Raw genomic sequence first — 21,674 nt, forward strand, 5'->3', positions numbered from 1 at the left:
CCGCGCCCGCCCTCCACCCGCGGCCGCGGGCAGGGCCCGGGAGACGCCCGCCCGCCTGGCCCCCAGGCGTCCCTGGAGAAGGAGCCGGTCGCCCGCGAGCCTTGCGCCCCGCGCGGGAACCCAGGCAAGGCGCCCGGGGGAAACGCGCAGATTTTGAAACTTGAGTAGACACCTACGTGGGGAATGGCGTCCTCCCCGTCATCACACTGTTCTTGGGCCTCTAACGGACCTAAAGGGGGCTTTATTCATTTACGTGCACGGGGGATGACAGAAAAAACCCCAGAAAGGTTTTTAAAAGCCTCTTTCAGTTTTTCAGAATAAATGGAAAGAACTAAGGGGAATTTTGGTTTTTTTCATTAAAAAAAAAAAAAAAAAAAAAAAAAAAACCTAGGGCTGGGTTGCAGTTCAATGTAGCGCTTGTACACCGAGAGCAAGAACTGGAGTTGAATCCTCTACCCTAGCCCTGTTTTCTAGGATCTTAACTTCTAGGATTTCTCTGGGGCCTGAGCAGATACTCTGGACACTTTTGACAGCCCCTGAAGCCCTCTCTGCCACACCCAGTCTGGGGATCCTGTTATCCTTGACTCCAGACTGGGATGGCACCCAGGCCAGTCCCTTCACAGTCTCAGCCACTGGCTGACCTGGGCTGGCCCCTTCTGCCCTCCTGCAGCTTGTGTTTGCACCTGCAAGGTCACTCATCTCTAAGGTGCCCTGAGGCATCTGGAAGAAGCTACTCCATCTAGGACTGATTTTCCGCCTCTGAAACCAGAGTTAGCTCCTGAATATAAAGTAAAATGTGCGGTGTGCGGTTCAGGCTTTCTTTTCTGCCTTTCCTGCATTTCCCATTCAACTTATGGTCTTTGTCCAACAAGCCAGTAAACTTTTTCTGCTAGGAATTAATCAGCAGTTTTGTGTGTGGGGGTTTTTCTTGTTATTTTTTGTGGGGGTGGGGGGATTATTTTTCCAAAGATTTTTTATTTTTCCAAACAAAAGTGTGGTTAGCTGGGATGGTAATTAGCTCAGTGGAAGAGCCCTTGCCTGGCAAGGGCAAGGCCTTCAGTTCGGTCCTCACAGTACATAAAGAAACTGACACCCTTTCCAGGCACACCCCTGGAATTTGGAGCAAGATGAGGAAGTATCACTTTACAAATTATGTCATGTTTACTCATCGTTTGCAACAAAATGCAAATCAATATTTAGCATTATTCATTGTTGAAATAACCCACCTCAACTTAAAACTGTGGGCTTAAAATTTTAAGAACCTTGATAGGATCTCACCAAGAATCAGTTAGTCTAATATATTAAAGATTATAAAATACTGGTACATTGTGATCTTTAAAATACTAACTTCCAAAGGGGGGGAAGGGGAAGTGGCCCAAATAATGTATACACATGTAAGTAAATGCAAAAACAATAAAAAAGAAAAGAAAAAACATAACTTCCAATACAAACAGGAAGAGTCCGAAAATAGACTGGAGAAGAAAAAAAAAGCTAGTATTTGAGGATCTTTGCTTAAGGAAGAGTGCCTTAATTTTTGACAGCTGGTATTAGTTTTTTAGAAAGCTACTCTAAGTCAGTGGTACTCAAATGTCACTGTTCCCCTCAGGTGCTTGTTAAAACACAGATTGCTTGGCTGGGCTGGGCACAACCCTGTCTCCAGGTCTGAGGGCAGATGGTGTGGGAATGGTGAGAATTTGCTAACTAGTTCCCAGGAGATTCTGGTTTTACTGAACTAGAGGTCACAGCTTTAGAATCACTGCCCTCATAGCTACCCAACATTCTCTTGCTGACTTTATAAATGTATTTTAAAACAAATACTTTGAGCCTGGCACTGGTGTCTCACGCCTGTAATCCCCCACTCAGGAGACAGAGATCAGGAGGATCGAGGTTAGAAGCCAACCTGGGCAAAACAGTTCATGAAACCCTATCTATCTCGAAAAAAACCTATCACAAAAAAGGGCTGATGAAGTGGCTCAAGGTGTAAGCACTGAGTTCAAACCCCATTACGGCAAAAAAAAATAATTAAAAAAAAAATACTTCGAACCATAATTTGGTTTTCTGAACAGGCCAGTCTGGGTGTCAGGCCAGTTGTAGCTGTGATATAACTTAAAATTACTTTCATTATTAATACTTAATCTCTTATGGTGTTAAAGTTTTTTTTTTTTTTTTTCTTTTTTGATCAGATCTAAAGGCCTGGTACCTCTGGGTGAATTTGTACTGCGGTGCCAGGAATTAGGGTTTGCTTTTAAAATTTGTGTTTCAACTCCAGCTCTCTGCAGAAAATGTCCTGCTGGGAGTGAAAATGGCTCCCCCCCCTTCCCAAAAGCCATGGCCCCTCGAGAGAAACTTATCTCCCAGGTCCTACTGGGACCAACAGCTTCTCTACATATGCCTATTTCCTGGCTTTTGTGTAAATTAACACTGCTATGAGGAGACATACACATTGAGAATGGCTCTCTCCATTTTGGCTAAAGCTATAGATTCATTTCTCCATTTATGTATAATAACATTTTCTCTTAAGGCAAGTTAAGACCTGACCCAGAGCCAGGTCTTATGGGGTTCTGACCATAGTTATAAACTGACAACACATGAATTGCTAACATGGAGGGCCAGGCCCTGAACTGACAGGGGCACAGGTCACTGAGACAGCCAGCTATCTGGCTGTACTGCAGAAGGTAGGGTCATCAAGGCTGAGGGCCATTGGTTTCATACCTAGGATCACTCTCAGTTTGGCGTTAGAACACTCAAGCAAGTACTGTTGGCCCTACCAATAGGTAGGAGCTGAAAGAGTTCCCCTGGCCCACTTCGTCCTATAACCCAGGCATGTCATTTAAGTTGGGAAGAATGATAACGATGTTAGGAAGAGGAGGAGGAGTAAAGGGAGACAGGAAGTATAACCCAGTCCCCCTTCCCACAAAGCCTTCCCTGTAGCAGGCAATACCAACTCCACTTTTTGTGAATACCCATAGGGAAGGCCCTGGGTTCAATCCCCAATACCACAAAACAAAACACACGCATGCACGCACATATACACACTTCACATTGAGCTGGGCATGGTGGTGCATGCCTGTAATCACAGGAGACTGAGGCAAAATGACTACAAGTTTGAGGTCAACCTGGACTACACAGTAAAACCCTCTCTCAAAAAAGAAAAAATTTTTTCATATGAAAGTTGCAGCTTTCTATGTAGTAGAATGGAATACTACATTAGTCTAGGAAAGGGCTGTACAAATGTGTAGTAGAGAAGGAAACTAGATTTTGATAGAACTTAAACTCAAGTAGGGCCAAGACCTGTCTTGTTCACTGTTGTATCCCAAGTATTTAAAGGTACGTGCCTATCATATATTTGCTCCCTTAAAAAATGGATAAGGGAAGTTCTCCCAGAAAGGCTTACACACTGAAACAGCGAAATCCAAATGGTGTATGGTTCAGAGAAGAGCATCCCTGAGAGAAAGCAGGGCTTATTCAGGACAGGAAGTCCAATGCAGCAGCAACACAACTGAGACTAGAAGATGAACCGACACCAGTGGGGTGGGTTGTGGAAAGTCTCAGTTCTGTACTAAAAAGTTTGCTCTTCATCAGTAGCTTAAGAGTACCATGACAAGGTTCTGGAGAAAGCCCATATCCAGCTGTGCCCCATGACAATGACTGGTTATTGTCACAGAAAGGGTGTGATGAGGAGTAGAGCAGTTATATTACCGAGTACCTCAAGTAAAAACCCATTAGGAACTTCACCATGGAAATAGGAAGAAGACAGATTGGTTATGTATGTTTGACGTTACAGCCCTATGTATTGATTTGTGTAACTTCATCTTCCCTTTGCTTCAATCCACTTCCTGTTTTCTTCCCAGCACCTCCTGGAGCAGGCTTTCAATGCAGGACAATTGAAGGAGTTCATCTGTTGCATCACTTAAGACAGTGCCCATGTATAACAGTCACATGAAGATCTTGTCAAGATACCAATTCCAATCAGGGGTCTAGGATGGGGCCTGAACCTGCCCTTCCATCAAGACCCTAGTGGGTGTCGCCGCTACTGCTGCAGAGATCACACTTTGGCTAACAGGAACTTAAAATCTAACTATGACATCGAGTTGTGCTTTTTTTATTTTGGGGGAATGGGGAGGAGGTCTGTGGTTTGAACTCAGTACTTTCAGTTTACAAAGCAGGCACTCTACCAATTGAGCCACACCTCCGGCCCATTTTGCTCTGGTTATTTTGGAGATAAGGTCTCTTGAACCATTTGCCCAGGCTGGCTTTGAATTATGATTCTCTGGATCTCAGCCTCCCAAATAGTAAGGATTATAGGTGTGAGCTGTTGACACTCAGCAACAGCACTCCATTGCCATGTGTAGGCTCTGAAGTAAGATGATCTTACTTCACATTTCCTCTGCCACATTACCTCACTGCTATGTAAAACAGAGTGAATCACACACATTGAATGAGGGCTAGTTTTCATGGAAAGAAAGAAAGGGAAAAAAAACCCCACAGGAACAGTAGCTCACACTTATAATCTTAGCTACTTGAGAGGGATAGATAAGGAAGTTCACAGTTTGAGGCCAGCCCCGGCAAAAAAGTTCACAAGACCTCATCTCAACCAGTAAAAGCTGAGTGAGGTGGCACAGGCCTGTCATTCCAGCTGCATAGGAAGTATAAATAGAAGGATCACAGTCCAGACATAGAAAGCTTATCTCAAAAAATAACCAAAGCAAAAAGGGGCTGGGGGCATGGCTCAAGTGGCCCTGAGTTCAATCCCCCAGTACTGCTAAAAGAAAAAAAAAAGAAACTATCTTGTTCCTCTCCACCCCACCCCCTACAATACAAGGCACAAAATTAGCCACACTAAACCGTTCGACAAATAAGGTTAAGAATAACTAAGAATGGGAAAGAGTGGGAATCCATGGTGTACAGTCTCTCACATCTAAGACAGCATGTCTACAGCTGCCTAGTACTCACCTGGTGCCACACTTTATTTGGTAACCTGTCTACCTCCCAAAAGCCAGCGCCAGAAGGTCAGCTCTCCACCACCCCAGGTAAGCTCCCCTGCCCAACCTTGTCCACATGCTTTTTTTTTTTTTTTTTATGGGATTGGAGTTTGAACTTAGGGTTCACCTTTGCAAACCAGGCTCTCTACTGCTTGAGCCATACCTCCAGTCCATTTTCCTCTGGTTATCTTGGAGATGGGGACCTCCAACCTCGACCCTTCTGATCTCAGCCTCCCAAGTAGCTGGGATTAGAGGCATAAGCCACCGGCACCTGGCTCATACCCTTTTCTTATCTATCCTAGATTTAAGGAAAAGTGCAGGTCAGACTACACCGTGTCTTCTCTGTCACTGCTTGAGGAGCAAATGTTCCTTTCCCCTTGGCACTAGGGCAGTGTTCTTGACAAATGGAGAAAAGAATCCAATTTGAGCCCTTTTTTTGGCTAATAGCAAATTTTATTCTAGGCAACTGTAAATCATCCAAGGGACAATCAAATATGACCCAGGAGCCCACTCTCATCTCTCCAAACAAGAGTGGGTCAGGAACATAACACTCCTGAGGCAAGCATCTGTGCTTTTTCTCTGGGACAGAAATTGCAAAGTATAATCTGAACAACCTCAAGTAATGACTGGTGTAAAAGAGGAACAAACTTATATAAGCACTGGCACAAGCTAAACAACCTCAACCTTGAGTAACAAAGTAGTCTTCCACCCTCGCAGGTACAGAAACATAGCCAGGGCAAGGCCAGAAGTGCATGATGAGACACCACAACTCCCAGAACTGTGTTCTTGGCCCCTTTGCGGGAGTCTTTATTCTCAGCAGGAGCTTCAGGATCTCTCCTTCCTCCTCTCTTTCCTCTTGGTCCTACTGAGCAATTAGCCCATCTAAGAGCACTGAGCACCTCCACCAAAAGAAGCAGTGAGTCCCAGCTCTCTGGCCTAAGTTAAGTGTGGGTGGGCTAAAAGAGCCCTATAAACTATCCCCTCCTAGAGGGTAGGCCCAGTTCCCATTTTAGGAACAACTTCTACAAATCTTGAAATTTGAAAAAACATGTGTTGGGCTACATATATATATTTTTTTTAAATCAGCAAGTATCTAACTCCAAAAAAGGATCTTTAGAGCAGGGTAAAACAGTTCATTTAAATTATTTCTACTTGTTATTCACAAAGAAACTACAAAATAGAGTGAAATGGAAGGTTATACTATCTAGAATTCTTCAACACACCTGCTCACTTCTGTGACCCAACTCAACCTATGGGAAGATATGAAATCCTGGGACAGGCCCTAAAACTGGCCACCAGTCCCTATGAGGTGAGTGCCAATCCCAGGCTCCGAGTATCTGAAAGATGGGGAGACCAGAGACCCAAAGGGGCCATAGAAACAGCAAACCCAGCACCAAGGTCCAGATGGCAGTGAGAGGCCAGGCCCTGGACCCCTTCTTCCACATTTCTCAGGACAGCCTTTGGGCTTGGCCTGACACTTGGTGAAGGGAAGAAAAACCAGAAGCAACTTCCCTCAGGAAAAAGTTAGTCCCTGACTCCACACAGTCTCTTCGGGGGACAAATGCCACCCCCCCTCCACCCCCGGATGGTGAGGGGCTGGCACCCTTAAAGCAGGCCATTGGACCTTCCAGACTCCGGGGCCAACCCGCCCCGCTCCCGCTGGTGGATTTTCTGGTGCTGCAGGAGGTGCTGCTTCTGGACAAAGCTCTTCTCACACTCAGGACAGCTGTAAGGCCGCTCACCCGTGTGGATGCGCTGGTGACGCACCAGGTCAGATGGGTGGCTGAAGCTCTTGCCACAATACCCACAGATGAGAGCACTCCGACTTTTTCTCCAAGGGATGTGGCCAGGCAGTGCAACCAGGCTGTTGGGTGAGAATCTCTCTTGGACACGTGGGCCAGTGCTGGGCCCCTCCTGCAGGTGGCAGCGCTGATGGGTCACCAGGCTCACCTTGCAGCTGAAGCTCCTCTGGCACACGTCACACTGATGTAGCTTTGTCTTTTTGACCTGCGGTTTTAGCCTTGGCCTGGGTCTAAGGTTCTCCTCTGGCTCTGTGGTGGGGTAAGACTCCCAACCCGAGTGGCTCTGCAAATGTATGGCCAGCTGCTGCTTATAGCGGAAGCTCATCTCACACTGAGAACATTTGTAGGAGCTAGAAGTGTCCCTTTTCAGCTTCAGACCCTGCCCACATTCCTGACCCAACTGTACCTGCCTATGGGATTTCAGCTTCCGGGGGCAGTCCAGAATTCTGCCACTGGTAGGGTCTCTGCTGCCCTCAATGGACTCCTCAAGGTTACAGTCTCCCGGGCATGATTCCAAGAGGACAGAACCATCCTGACCATCCCAGAGCTCAGCTTGCTCTGGGCCCAAGAAAGCCTGTTCTTCAGCAGCACCAGACAACACACCAGGAAGACCTGCAGAGCCCTCCTGCTTGTACAGCACCTCCTGTTTGACCATGGCCCCATCTGCTGCAAGAAAGAAAACAAACAAAAAAATCACATTCCACACCTTTGGCACCTCTGGAGCCAAACACTTGAGAACTTCATAAGGACTCAAATCAAAGCTCCCAGGCCAGCTGAGGTAGCTCACTGCTGTAGTCTCATCTACTTAGGAAGTGGGGATCAGATGTATCTCCATTTTGAGCCTATCCCAGGAAAAAAGTTAATGAGACCCACTCTCACTTGATAAGTCAGCAGAGTGGTATGTACCTGTAATCCCAGCTACACCACGGGAGGCATAAGTAGGAGGATTGCAGCCAGGCCAGTCCAGGTAAAAATGCAAGACTCTGTTAGAAAAAGAACTAAAGCAAAAAGGACTAGAGATATGGCTCAAGTGATAGAGCACCTGTCAAGCAAGCTCGAGGTCCTGAGTTCAAACCCCAGTATTGCCAAAACACTAAAATAAAAGCACCTTAGGAACAAGTGAATTGGGACAACCTGGAGAAGATGAGACTTAAAAGGTTCCAACACTTGACTGGAAATTTAAACACCTTACTCTCAGAGAACAATGTTATGATAGTTCTCCAAACTTTTCCACAAACTGGTATTTAATCAAATATTTAATCAAAATATCAAAATACACTAACAATCCTATTAGTTTAGGAGTGTAAAAATGACAAATTTGAAAGATTGAAGAAAAATACACTAATCTACAGCTTAAAAATTCAAGTGTTCAGCTCTGTTCTTTCAGTATATTCTGTTCAAATGATCTGTTTATAAATGCCTTCCCTGAATTTCCTTCTCTCCTGGTGCTCTGACCTGCCAACTCTCCATCTCCAGCCTATCATGCCCTCTATTCTGTAGAGCAGGAAGAAGGGTGCTCCCAGAGAGGTAGGAGTTAAGGAGCACTTATGACAGGTGAACTAATGATAGCCACAGAGGAGTCTAGAACCAGCACATGCAAAGTGAGGTTCCTGATACTGTTTGGCAGTTCAACAGTGGGAAAGCTCCTGTAAGCCACAGGCTCCAGCGGGACGGAGGTAGGAGAACAGGATAGAGTATTCTGGAGCTACTTACCCAGGTGGGTACCATGAGGGTCTTCTTCCTCCAAGTCACCCAGCATTTCCGAACTCAACTCTGCTTCTCCCTCTGGCTGGCCAAGGACCTCTGGGTTGAAGAGAGCACAGTATGAGGCCAGGAGAGTGAAAGCTCACTACACACTGGTCAAGTGCTGATGAACAAACTGACCACTGTCAGAGAGCTGGTACTAACATTTTAAAAGACTCAAAAACTACTATTATTGGTCTGTTGCACAATTAGGCATTTCTGGACAATCCTAACCATTGCTTCCTCTAGTTGCTGCTTCATCAGGCTTAAGGCCTCTGCTGTTCTTCCCAGCACCACCACTGCTTCACCACATGCACCTGGCTAAAGTCTTACCGAGGCTCCGTTTCAAGGAGCAGAGGCACTGCCAGGTAAGGTAGGAACTGTGACAGACAAAGAAACAGCCCCAAGGAGAGCGTGTGACCTAAGTGAGGTCAATCAGCTCTCTGGCCCAGTTGTTACTTCCCTCCCCTCACTCTGGTCCAGCCACACTGGCCTCCTTGATACTTCTCCATGGGCTTACATTTTAAAAGATTTTGCCTACCAAACAAAATGCATTTGTTATATAATAGGTAGTATTTATACAGATTAGTGCTGGAGGCATGGCTTAAGTAGTAGAGCATCTACCTAGCAAGTGTGAAGCCCTAAGTTCAAACCAGTCCTGCCAAACCACTCCCCCAAAAAAAGATTTACACAGATTAAGCAGCATTTCTACTCTTCATAAAATAAGCGTTAAAGCCACAATAACTATGACTCTAGTCAAATGCCAAGAAAAAAGTTTTAGTCAGCCTATGCTGTGTGCCTGGTGCCTCATACCAGGTAGCATAGGATCTTATCTATTAGTAAATACTCTCAAGAAGTGACTGTGTGACCACAGAGAAGAAACAGAAAAGGCACAACACCGGGATCTTTCCAAAAGCCTCTGTAGGTGGGAGGACCTGAAGACTCCCATTTTTCTTCCCAGCACAGGCCTACAGAGGATCCAGAGCCAGTCAGTCATAGATGTGGTCAGAGGCACTAGCTACTGGCCAGGAATTACAAGATGTCTGAGAAGAATCCAAGGTAGAAAACTGTGACTCACTCAGAGAAACCAAAGTCTCATAGTTGCTCTGCATGACATTTCTGTAGAGCTCCTTCTGCCAGTCCTCCAGGTTCTCCCACTCCTGCTCAGAGAAACAGACACCATCGTTCTCAATAGACCTGGACACCTGCAATCACAAACAGTACATATGAGCACCTCAACTCACACCCATGAAGGACAAGCCAGTGATTTACAATCTTGGCTAATAAAGGGCTGAACTCCCTTTCTCGCACAATTTTTAATCCTCGGTGGGGCTACCTTTGGGATTTCTTGTTTGTTGCCTGGGGGCAGCCGCAAAACCCAAAAGTTCCTATTGCGCAGCAGGTTCTCCACATTCTCCAGCCGCCGCTGCAGTAGCCCGTACTCCTGCAGCAGGGTCTCCAGCACAGCCCACTTGCCCTCCAGCTGGTTGCTGAGCTCCACGGCTGTCTTCTCAAAATCTGCCAGCTTCTTCTCAGCTGTCCCCGTGCGTCCCTCCAGGCTCTGTAACCGGGCAGCCTGCGACTCCATCTTTTTTTCCACAGCCTGAATAGCAGCCACCACTGTCCAGAGTGAGACCTCTGTGGTCTGAAAATAGGAGCTTTTTTCTGTTGCTTGTGAAGGAGGTATGGAAGAAGTTAAAGGTGTGGAGCGCCGTTTTCTCCTATGCTGAAGGATGGAAGACATGGGTCACTCAGACAAACATCAAGCAAAGAAAGCCGTATCTAAGTCCAGAAGGGCTCAGAGCTACCTAGTTTCTTTTTAAAAAAATATATTCTGGAGGGCTGGCACAGTGGCTCAAATAGTAGAGTTCCTGCATGAGTCCCCGAGTTCAAACCCCAGTACTGCCAAAAACAAACAAACAAAAAAAGCATTCTGGAATATAAAATATGATGGAGGCATAGCTCAAGCAGTAGAGCACCCACTTGGCAAGCATGAAGCTGAGTTCAAACCTCAGTACTGCCAAAAAAAAATTTTGATTACATTCTTTTCTTATTCTGATACTGAAAATTCTGTGTATATTGTAATAATTTTGGAAAACACTGAAAAATAGAAAAAGTATGCAAAATACCAGCATACACAATTAAGATTTTGTGATTTTGGTGTATATTTCATAAGCTTTTTTCATCTTTTAACTTTCATCTTTTTAACTCGTACAAAAAAATCAAAATCATGTTGTGCATGTTTCAGTGCCTGCATTTCAAACTTAGTATTTGATGGGACTTCCCCATGTCATTTTTTAAAAGCCAATTTTTATTTGATATTTTGGACTCTACAGTAACTGATGTCATTTATATTTACTTTGCTTCCACATCCCTGCCAGAGGTCAAGGTTGATTATGACATCCTTGCTGAAAACCTTTCAACGATTCCCTACAATAGAGAAAATTCCCCTTAGCAGGATCTATAAGACCTAATTCATTTCTCTTTACACCCTAGCAGCTGGTATAAGTGAATAACACATATTAAATCCTTAGTAAACATTTGCTGAAGTAACTTGATTAAACCTATTGACATTTTCCTTATAATTCTCATTTTTTTAAATCTTTTTTGTGGTACTGGGGCTTGTACTCAGGGCCTCATGCTTGCTAGGCATATAATTCTCATTTTTATGGTCTGTCCTTAGCAGTAGGAAAATTACTGTGGTTGAAGATCAAAATTCCAACACTGGGGAAGTCTTTCTGAAACTGCCTTCTTACCTCCTTGTCTTACTGCATGTTCATTTCAGTCCTAAAGCCCTAACGCTTCATATTCTTTAATATGGCACACACTTCATTCAAGGCTGCTTCTCTAACACTCTGGAAAACAATGAATACAAAACACTGAGAGGAAAGCTCTCTGAAAGAACTACTGGGGCCAGAGGTCATGGTCTGGAGAAACATGGGAAAAATTCAAACTGACACAGACCTAAATGCTCAAGTTTGGCCATGACCTACTGCAGCTATTCATTATGGAACAAATGGGAGAAAATTTACAAAGGCCTCCTAAAAAGATTTAAAGGAAAGTTTTCTATAAAGTGATAAATATAAGTAAAAAAATTAGATTGGCTAAATTAATTTTATCACATTTGTTTGCTTTTGACTATGTCTAAGTCACAAGCTTTCTGAAGTCTCCTCTTCCCTTCCCTTGGCCCAGCACTTGATAGTACTTTTTGTTTTTCTTTTGCGGTACTGGAGTTTAAACTCAGGGCCTACGCCTTGAGCCACTCCACCAGCCCTTTTTTGTGAAGGGTTTCTTCAAGATAGGGTCTCGTGAATTATTTGCCCAGGCTGGCTTTGAAAAGCGATCCTCCTGATCTCTGCCTCCTAAGTAGCTAGGATTACAGGCATGAGCCACCGTTGTAGGCCTTGCTAGCACTTTTTATAGACAGGCTGATAGGTACCAATCTGAACTGAAGAATAATCCCCTCTTCTTCCACATATAAGAGAATAAAAAGGATCATTAAACCAAGTTTCTTCTCTTCTTCTGTTTTGATTATCTAGCATGATGGAAACAATTCACATGTCCATCAATTGCTGAATGATTAAAAAATAATAATGTGGTCCAACATCTGTGTTATAGGTTGAAATGTGGTCTTGCCAGAAGATATGTAGCAACAGTAACCCCCAGTACATTAGAATGTGACCTTATTTGGAAATAGGGTCTTTCAGAATAATCAAGTTATGAGATCATTATGGTGGGCCCTAATCCAATAACTACTTGGTGTCCTTATAAAAGTGGAAATTTGAGCACAGGCACACAAGAGAGAAGACAATATGAAGACACCCAAAAGTAGACAGCCTATGAAGATGGAGGCAGAGAATGGAGTTGTGCTGCTATAAAACAAGAAATGTCTGGGGTTACTAAAACCGAGGAGTGAGGCATGAACCTCATAAAAAAAACAAACAAAACAAAACAAAACAAAAAATCCTGAAGATATTTTGGTTTCAGACTTCTGGCTTCCAGAACCAAGACAACAAATTTCTGTTGTTTAAGCCAGTCTGTAATACAATACCATGCTACAGCAGCACCAGGAAACCAATGCCCTACAAAAGACCACTACCCACCAATAGAAGGAATAAACAGCTGACAGATACAACAATATGCTGGGTCAAAGAAGCCAGACACAAAAGGCTCATACTATTATATTCCGTTTAGATGACATTCTGAAACAGATAAAAGTATCAGGATAGAAAGATCAGTGATTGTCGGGGACTGGGGTGGGAGGAAACTGACTACAAAGGAGCACAAGGAAATTTTCTGGATAATGGAAATACTCTGCCTTGATAAGCTGATGGCTACTCATTTCTCAAAACTCACTGAGCAGGACAATAGAGCAAATTTTACTGTATGCCTATTGCATCTCAATAGACAGGACTTAAAAATGTCAAGGCAGGAAAAAATGGTTGTTCCAAAAGATAACTAAAAGTCTAAAAACAGAAAATACTTAAAAATTAGAATATTTAAAAGTAGAATATTAAGTAGAAAGAATAAGTAACTCAAAAATATGAAAGTAGCAATGTAGGCAGTCAATAAACAAATGAAAAGACAACCATGTTAGCAGTTAATAACATGAACTTCAACCAACTGAAGCCATCAGATTCACAAACATGAAAAAGACAAGGAGTGACATTCGGAGCGAGTCATGGTGTGGTAAGCTGACATCTTCATAATGTTTCTGGAAGGCATGAAAAACAGTACAAACAACCTTAGAAAAGGAAATTTTAGAAGTCATTAAAAATTTCTTATCATTTCCACTTGTGGAACATAGCTTACAAAAATAAACAGTGTTAGTATTTAATAACACACTCACGAAGAGGATTGATTGCTGGTTAATTCTCTTTGGAACAGTCAAAACCTGGAAACAACTTAGATGTCTGTTAGTAAGGGACTGGTAAAGAAATTATGACAACCAAAGATGGCATTATACAGCCGTTAAAAGGAATCAGTTATTTGGGTGTAGTAGTACATACCCATAATCTGAACTACTCTGGAGTCTGAAACAGGAGGATCATGGTTCAAGGCCAACCTGAGCAAAACTTACCTCAGGACCATATCTGAAAAACAAACTAAAAATAAAAGAACTGAGGCATGGCTCAAATGGTAGCATGCTTGCCAAGCTTAAGGCCTTGAGTTCAATTCTCAGAACCAAGAGTGGTGGGAGGAATGAGTTAAGTCTATATGTGTGATTTGGAAAAGTTGATAGGTTTAAAAATCCAGATTTCAGTGAGATACATTTATTACAATTTCATTTTCCTAAAGAAGAGAGAATATTTGTGTATGGTTGGTGCAGCACACAGAAAGGCTTGGAAATATATTCACCACAGGATTTTTAACATGAGTAACATGAGTAACATGAGTTCCACCTTCAGGGGGATGAAAGGAAAGGATAAATTTTATTTTATTTATTTATTTTTTTGTGGGTTTGAACTCAGGGCACTCTACCACTTGAACCACACCTCCAGTCCATTTTGCTCAGGTTATTTTGGAGATAGGGTATCATGAACTATTTGCCTGGGCTGACCTTGAACTGCAGTCCTCCCAGTCTCAGTCTCCAGTGCCTGGCTAGATTTTACTCTTTAAAAATTGTTGGTTGTTTGGCCTGCCAGCATGGCTCAAGTGGTAGCAAGCACAAGGCCCTGAGTTCAACCTCCAGTACCTACAAAAACAAAACAAAACTATTGACTGAATATTCAATGAACATATAACATTTGTAATGTACTTTTTCTAAAATTCAATATTTAATAAGAGTATTTCTGAAGGCAGTGAAAATACAAAAAGTATATATGCTGACCATACTTCTGGACTCTCCTGCCTTTGAACACTGCATTGTCAGATCTTGACTCAAACAACATTCATGTCATTATAGTTCAAAAACCTCATCACCATTAACAGTCACTGTGTTAAGAAAACTATAATCTGCATTATATATAAAACAAGTAACATTCTGAAGTGATACTTAAGCTGAAATAGAGGATATGAAAGGCATTTCTAACTCTCATTTCTTTTTTATGAGCATGTATTAATTGTACAAAGCAGTTTCTCTTTTCACCATGATAGTTCCACGCATGCATATAATGTACTTTGATCAAATTTACTCCCATTATTCTTTCTTATCCCCTCTTCCCTTTTTAAAAATTTTAACAGGTTTAATTATTCTATTTTTATACATGTGTATGAAGTACTTCAATCATATTCATCCCCTCCTTCACCCTCCAGCCCTTCTGCTGGTTCCCACCCCTTAACAGTGTCCCATTTTACACTCATGTCATTCATTTTTTAGGTCTACATTCTGCGTATAACAGGGAACATTCAATAATTTGTCTTTCTCAGGCTGGCTTATTTCACTTAACAGATGATTTCCAGTTCTATCCATTTTCCTATAAACAATATAACTTCATTCTGCTTTACGGTTGAATAATACTCCAGTGTGTGTGTGTGTCCCATTTTATCCATGCATCAGTTGATGGTCATTTAGATACTCTTATTTTTCAATACTGAAGCTTTTAAAAGGCATACTTACATAATATATTAAAATACATAAAGCAGTGACAACAAATATTCATGTAACCACCACTCAGTTAAAATATATACCTATGTGCACACTCATGTGTGCACACACACATCTCCTTTAGGGTTCTTTGTGTTATTCTGAGGTAACTACTATCCTGAGTTTGGTCTTTTACCATTAACTGCTTTTTTTCATGTTTTTACCATGCTTGTTTCCAAAACATCATGTTTAGTTTTACATGTTTTAGAACTTTATATAATTGGAATCACTCTTCTAAAACTCCTGGGAATACCCTATTGTTGCATGCAGCTGTAATTACCTCATTCTCACAGCTATCAAGCATTCATTGTTAACACTATTTTTCCAGTCTAGTGTGACATCGCCATGCTTCTGTCATCACAGCAGTGTTATGGTAGCAGGATAATGAACATGTCCTAGGAGACACACATGAGTGAGCTTCCCTAGAGTACAGTCCTAGGAAGGGAATTGCTGGGTCAGAGAGTATACATGCATCCTCAACTTCAGCAGATAAAGACAAATGTTGCATTTTACGTTTCCTGGCCATTTGGATTTCCCCTTCAGTGAACTATCGGCTCAAGTGCGTTTCCATTTATGTTCTGGGTTATCTGAATATTTCTCCATAAATTCTTGAGACTGACCTGTATCAAGGTATATGTGTTACACATATCCTCTTGTATCTTTTGAGGGGTTTTACTCCTTATTTCTTTTGATTAAAAAGCCTTAACTTGGACTGAAGAGTGGTTCAAGCAGTAGAGCATCTGCCTAGCATGTGTGAAACCCTGAGTTCAAACCTCAGATCTTAACTTTGGGCTGGGGGTGTGGCTAAAATGGTAGAGTACTTGCCTAACATGCACAAGGACTTGGGTTTGATCCTCAATACTTAAAGGGGAAAAAAGTCCTTAATTTTAATGTAGTTGTGTTTATCATCAGTGTTCTTTTATGGTGTCAACTCCTGTGTCAAGTATTTAAAAAAAAACATATTCCAAAATACTATCTTTGTTATTTATTTTTTGATGGTACTGGGATTGAACTCAGGACCTCGTACTTGCTAGGCAGGTGTTTTGTCATTTGAACCACTCCAGCAGCCCTACTTTTACAATTTATAGGTTTGCTTTTCAAGTATTTGCCTTCTAAGTATTTATCTCAACTAAAATTCATATTTGTGTTCAAGTCAAGGCTCAATTTCCATATGGGAAACCGATACATCTAATACTAATAAAAAAAATCTATCATTTATCCACTAATTTGCAATGCTATTCTCTATCATAAACTAAGTTTACATAAATATCAGTGGTTCGTTTGTATGTTTTGTGGTACTGGGGCTTAAATTCAGGGCCTTCACCTTGAGCCACTCAACCAGCCCAATTTTCTGTGAAAGGTTTTTACCAGATAGGGGCTTGTTATTTGCCCAGGCTGGCTTCGAACTGAGATCCTCCTGATCTCTGCCTCCTTAGTAGCTAGGATTATAGGCACTGAGCCACCAATACCTAGCAACACCTATTTTTTAGTTGTATCTCCTATAAAGCAAATAGTTGGATTTTCTTCCCATCTGACAATGTTTACCTTCTAACTACCATACTTAGTTCACTTATATTTATTATAGTCAATTTATTTTTATCTTTTTGTGCTATTTATCCCATCTTTTTTCTTGTCTTCTGCTAGATAATTTTTTCTTATCTTCCAGTTTGTAAGTTACATAATTTCCAGTCTTTTCAGAAAATATCCTAAGGAATTATGGCAGTATATTACAAAGACCATTAAATACCTGAATTCTGATCATCTCTTCCTAACTTCTACATTAATGCTGTAGTAGAGTTTAATTTTTTGTTGTTTTTAATGTCATGAGAAATTATCACTGCTTTATTTAGGAAGATGCTTTTGTTCAACATAAAACTGAACACATTTTCGATTATAATGATTTTCTTTCAGTCTATTGACAGCACTGTTTTATTGTTGTCAGGATTCTACTGTTGGTGTTGAGAAGCCAGTCTACATTAGTCATACCAATGTAGTAAGGTAATCTGGAGGTTGGGCACAGTGTCTCACATCTGTAATACTAGCTATTCCAGAAGTGGCGATCAAAAGGATCAAAGTTCCAGGCCAGCCCTGGCAAAATGTTAGACCCCATCTCAACAAAACAAGCCAGGAGTGGTGGCACACACCTATCATCCCAGCTACACCAGGAGGACACCCCAGGGGACATTGTCTGAAAAATAACTTAAAACCAAAAGGGATGGGAACTTGGCTCAAGTGGTAGAGCAACTACCAGTCCCTAAGTTCAAACTCCAGTACCACCAAAAAAATAAACAAATAAAAAACTTAATATGTATTTTTCCTCTGGTTGCTTTTAAGAATTCTCTCCATCTTGCACTTTGACTATTTTATGTCTAGGCAGAAATTTCTTTTTGTTTATCCTGACTGTATGTATTGATATTTTTATCAGTCCTATAATTCTATCAGCCATTAGCTATTCATCAAATATAGGCTCCAAAAAAGGGGAGGGAGGTAGGGAGAGGGAAAGAGAGAGTGAGAGAGAGAGATTTCTTCAGAAATTTAAATCTGGTCAATGTTAAATTTTTCTTTCCATCTCCCATATCACTTCTCATATTTCCTTTCTTATTCTGTGCTGCTTTCTGGATAATTTCTTTACTTCCACATTCACTTGATCATCTCTTCAGCATGTCTAATGTAATAGTAAAGCTTTCTACTGACTTTTCTTCAATTTTAACATTTTTCATTCTTTTAGAAGTTCTATTTGATTCTTTGTGATACTGAGGTTTAAACTCATCAATTTGATTATTATTCAAATCTGTTTGGTGATTTTTATAGTCTGTTACCCCTTACTCATATTTCCCATCTTTCCCTTTATTTTTAAATATAAATCCTGTGTCTGAAGTCTTTGAGGGTCTAATTTTGTTGGCCATTATTTTTATGGGCTTCTTCTCATGGCTTCTCTTGTTTGGTAATTTATGTAATAAGCTCATTATTTCTTAGAACTTTTACCTAGAATTAAAGTCTGAGTTAAAATGTAGATTCCTCCAGAAAAGATTTGTGTTTGCTTTTGATAGACAGTTGGTAGCTCGTAGCTTCACTTTAAACTCTTGGCTTGAAGTTTCTTGGGCCATTCAAGTAGTATGAATTCAGGTACAATCCTATCTGAAGGTCACTATGAATTCTCAAGGAGAATTTCATACCCATCTCTCAATAGCAAGTTTTGTTTTTTTTTTTTGTGGTACTGGAGCTTGAACTCAGGGCCTTCACCTTGAGCCACTCCACCAGTCCTATTTTTGTGAAGGGTTCTTCGAGATAGGGTCTCACATACTATTTGCCCAGACTGGCTTCAAACCACAATCCTCCTGATCTCTGCCTCCTGAGTAACTAGGATTACAGGCATGAGCCACTGGCGCCAGCTACAATTTTTTTTCCAATAATCTAGTGCTAAGACCTCACTTCCAGTTCACCTTTAGACAGAATGCTGCCCTTTGAAGACTCTGCTTTGTGGGTTTGGGATGCGGGCTTCTTAGACCCTCCTTCTTAACCTCTGAGTTTTGTTCTTTACTTTTTTGGCAGCACTAAGGTTTGAACTCAGGGCCTTACACTTGCTAGGCAGGTGCTCTTATTGCTTGAACCACTCTGCCAGCTGTTTTGTGTTGGGTATTTTGGAGATAGGGTCTGCAGAACTATTTGCTTGGGGACAGCTTCAACCATGATCCTCCCGATCTGCCTCCTCAGTAGCTAGGATTACAGGTGTGAGCCACCAGAGCCTGGCTTAGCCTTTTAGTGATGTCTGGTTTTGGGTTTTTTGGTGTGTTTTTTTTTTTTTAAGCTTCTTTTGGGGTGCTGGAGTTGAAGCCTGAGCCTCACAAGTGCTCTACCCTTTGAGCTATGCCCTGAGTTCCATGAGTTTTTCTTCTATTTTCTAGGTCTCCTGATGTCAAAAACACCAAAAATGAACGTTCTACAAATGTCCCCAGGACTTGGGGCATGGCTCAAATGGTGGAGCACCTGCTTATCAAGCCAAAGCCCTTAGTTCAAACCTCAGTACCACCCAACAAAAATGCCCTTAAAGTTGACTTCACAACTCTGCTCTTTAAAAAGAAAAGGAAAAACCCAAAAAACAAAAGATTGGGGCTTGAACTCAGGGCCTCCGGCTTGTCAAGCAGGCTCTCTACCACATGAGCCACAATGGCAGGCCTTTTTGCTCTGGTTACCTTTCAAAAAAGATAGTCTGGTGTTTATGCGTGGTGTACCTGGCATCTTGCCAATTTGGGATCACAGGTATGCGCCACTTTTATTGGTTGAGGGTGAGGGGGTCGTCCTGGCAAACTTTTTGCGAAGGCTGGCCTTCAGGGACCCTCCCGATCTTCACCTCTGGAGCAGCTGGGACTGCAGACGTGAGTCAGCACGCGGGGCTCACCACAGGTTTTTCTTAGTCCTGCTCTCTCACAAAAGATCTCACATGATTCCTAAAATGTTTCTGGACCAAAACAGAACTGCATAAAAAAACAACTCAAGGGCTGGCAGGCTGGCTCAAGTGGTGAAGCCCTTAATTCAAACTCTGATACCGCCAAAAATAAAATAAAATAATTCAAATCTGGCGCGGATGACTCATGCCTGCGATCCTCGATACTTGGGAGGCTGAGATCCGAAGGATCAGGGTTCGAGGCCACCCGGAGCAAACGGTTCGAGAGACCCTATTATCTCCAAAATAGCGAGAGCAAAATGGACTGGAAGGGTGGCTCAAGCGATAAAGTGCCTGATCTAAAAAGACAAAACCCTGAGTTCAAAACCCCAGTCCCACCAAAAAAAATTAAAATTCAGTTCCACCTATCTATAGCAAAACCTCCTTTATTTTTAAGTTACTACTATTTTAGAATAATATGAGAACGTTAGAAATCATCTCGTAACTAACCCAACCCTCTCAATTCCTAATTAGGATAACAGAGGTAAAGAATGAGCTCCCTAAAATCACCCAACTGGATAGCTGAGCCCTGAGTTAAGACTGAACTCGATTCTGAACTCCATACCCAGGACATTCCTCACACGGGGACGGCTAGGGTGGCGGGGGGAGGAGAGCGCGCATCACTAGCTTCCTAGGCAAAACACAGCTACTCCACGCGTCCCCGGGGAGAGGAAGCCCCGCCGGCTCCGGCTCGGGCTCGGGCTCGGGTTCGGGCTCGGGCTCAGAGCCGCGGCTGCGATCGGTAAGGAAAGCAGCAACAGGAGCGTGGCAACAAGAACCCGCCACACGTCGGGCCAGAACGCGCCTGTCGCAGCCAGGCAAGGAGTCCCCGGCGCTCCGCCGCACTGGGAGAGTTCACCGGTACCAACGCGGGACCAGGGCTTTCAACCCGCGCCATCGCTCCAACTCAGAAGCCGGTCTCTTTTGGCACGAAAGAGAAAATGTGCGGTCACGGTCACAAACCGTGCAACAAGCTCTACGGAAGTTTGTGGGCGAAAGCGCAGCGCGCCGAGGCGCTGAGTCTGACGCAGAAGGAACCCGCAAGGAAGCGTGCAGAGCGCCGGGGTCGCGGGGAGGAAGGTAGGAGGAAGCCCGGGCCAGCTGGAGTCCAGAAAACCAAGCCCCCGACCGAGTCCCAGCGCGAAGCCCCGCCCCGTCAGGGGTTCGGCCGTCCCGAACGCCTCCAAGACCGTGTGGGCCGGCCTCTTACCCGAGCAGGCGCCGACTCTGCCATAGCTCCTGTCGCCCCTCAACTCCCTGGCCCTCCTGATAGCCTTTGGGCTGCGTGCCACTGCGTTAGACACCCGGTCCCTCAGGGAGGCCGCCGCCGCCGCCGTGTTGATACAAAGTGCATTCTGGGAGCAGGGCGCTCCCCGGCCCAGGATGGAACTCAGCGGCTATTCTCTCCGCACACAATTTCCATTGCTCCACCCTGCGGCGGGAGGGTGAACAGCAGCTTGGAGCATTAAGCGCTGGCAATCCCCAAAGTCAAGTGCACTTTCTGGGCCCTTACTGTGTCTTCTGTGTACCCAGCACTCTGCTAAATGCTTTGAGGGATTTAAAAATGTAATCCGGGCACCAGTGACTCACCCCTGTAATCCTACTTACTTGGGAGGCTGAGATCGGGAGGATCGCGTTTTGAAGCAAATAGTTCACTGAGACCTCAATTCAAGTGGTAGAGTGCCTGCTTTGAAAGTGTGAAGCCCTAAATTTAAACCCCAGTCCCAGAAAAAATAAATAAAACTTTTTTAAAAAGTATAAAACTATTACTTTGCTCTGAGGGAAGAACATGTTAACCGTGTTGGAGAAAGGAGATATGTTCCCAAATGGTTTTATTCCAAAAGCTTACCTGTTATTTGGCTTTTTCGAACTAGAAACACAAGTTTCAGTATCAGTAATGTTTGATCAGGGGTCCAGGTCAACCTGCTGAAGCCTATTAATTATGGTAATCACATGACTTAGAAAATTCAAGAGAGCCTTGATTGCAAATAGTAAATGCAAATGCTGAGTGTTAGACATGTGTTTTGGATTCTGGTTTGGAAAACATGTCCACATTACCATATTTTGTGTGTTGCAGGGCAGGGTATGGGGTGGGGTGGGGATTGGGGTTTGAACGC

The 21,674-nt window shown here is 43.1% G+C and overlaps 1 protein-coding gene across 6 annotated transcripts; it reads right to left on the reverse strand.

The window, feature by feature from the left end:
* Positions 1 to 2,175: 2,175 nt before the first annotated feature.
* On the reverse strand, positions 2,176 to 20,951 carry Znf212 (zinc finger protein 212). Of its 6 annotated transcripts, none has more exons than XM_074061178.1 (7): positions 20,768 to 20,921; positions 14,088 to 14,222; positions 10,887 to 10,957; positions 9,864 to 10,253; positions 9,606 to 9,732; positions 8,498 to 8,587; positions 2,178 to 7,450 (listed from the first exon to the last, which is right to left on the reverse strand). In XM_074061178.1, exons 4-7 carry the CDS (start codon positions 10,113 to 10,115, stop codon positions 6,588 to 6,590), a joined length of 1,332 nt encoding a protein of 443 aa, XP_073917279.1. In that variant the 5' UTR covers positions 10,116 to 10,253; positions 10,887 to 10,957; positions 14,088 to 14,222; positions 20,768 to 20,921; the 3' UTR covers positions 2,178 to 6,587. The 6 variants fall into 6 exon arrangements, with proteins under 6 accessions (XP_073917272.1, XP_073917279.1, XP_073917290.1 ...); XM_074061189.1 differs by lacking the exon at positions 20,768 to 20,921 and adding an exon at positions 15,394 to 20,747; XM_074061176.1 differs by lacking the exon at positions 14,088 to 14,222 and having other exon boundaries at positions 20,768 to 20,924.
* Positions 20,952 to 21,674: the final 723 nt, after the last annotated feature.

This window comes from Castor canadensis, chromosome 2 (genome assembly GCF_047511655.1).
Source record: "Castor canadensis chromosome 2, mCasCan1.hap1v2, whole genome shotgun sequence".
Lineage (NCBI taxonomy): Eukaryota > Metazoa > Chordata > Mammalia > Rodentia > Castoridae > Castor > Castor canadensis.